The sequence below is a fragment of the Sinocyclocheilus grahami genome, unplaced genomic scaffold (assembly GCF_001515645.1).
Source record: "Sinocyclocheilus grahami isolate Dianchi unplaced genomic scaffold, SAMN03320097.WGS_v1.1 scaffold4299.1, whole genome shotgun sequence".
NCBI lineage: Eukaryota > Metazoa > Chordata > Actinopteri > Cypriniformes > Cyprinidae > Sinocyclocheilus > Sinocyclocheilus grahami.
The window spans coordinates 23,471-24,087 of NW_015509265.1; the positions used below are offsets into that span (position 1 = coordinate 23,471).

Below are 617 nucleotides of genomic sequence, written 5' to 3' on the forward strand. Positions count from 1 at the left end.
GAAAGGAAAAATTTAAATCGCATCATATGACCCCTTTAAACTAATTCCTAATGCTTTAACAAACTGTAGAGTTTGTAAGTTGAAAAAGCTAATTATCTAATAAAAGTAAATAAAATAATGAATAAAATAAAATACATTTTAAAAACGTATTAAAAAATTTGTTTTGATTTTGATTTGTCTGCCTACATGTCATTTGACCTTTAACGAACATCAAAGAACTGTGGATGTTATTAAATTCTTGAAATATTAATGAAGTCCCCTTCAGATTTTAAGTCAGAGGGGTTTTGGTTGATGGAAAAGTTTGGGATTTACTGCATTAACTGATGTTAGCGATTTAAAACTTAATAAAAAATGTTATAGAACAGTTTTACAGACATTGGAGCACAACGACTTAGACAGATGGACGTACCTGTCAATGTCACTGCTTTCCAGAAGGCTGTAGAGCTCGTGACCTGCGGCGTTTCTTGACTGCGACACGATTGCGGCAACCTTGTTCATGACCTCGCTAGGAGGCGCTTTATCATCTAGATATAACAACATCAATTCAGAGAGGAAGAGGAAGGCTGCATGTCATACAGGTACAGTGGGGCAAAAAAGTATTTAGTCAGCCACCAATT

General features: G+C 34.8%; 1 protein-coding gene across 1 annotated transcript in view; it reads right to left on the minus strand.

Moving 5' to 3' along the window:
• The window catches only part of LOC107576761 (centrosomal protein of 70 kDa-like), a 7,311-nt gene that overhangs the window by 2,423 nt on the left and 4,271 nt on the right, over positions 1-617 (minus strand). Inside the window, exon 6 of the mRNA XM_016262894.1 lies at positions 410-524. Within this exon, the coding sequence (XP_016118380.1) occupies positions 410-524 (115 nt within the window). The remainder of the gene's footprint in view (positions 1-409; positions 525-617) is intronic.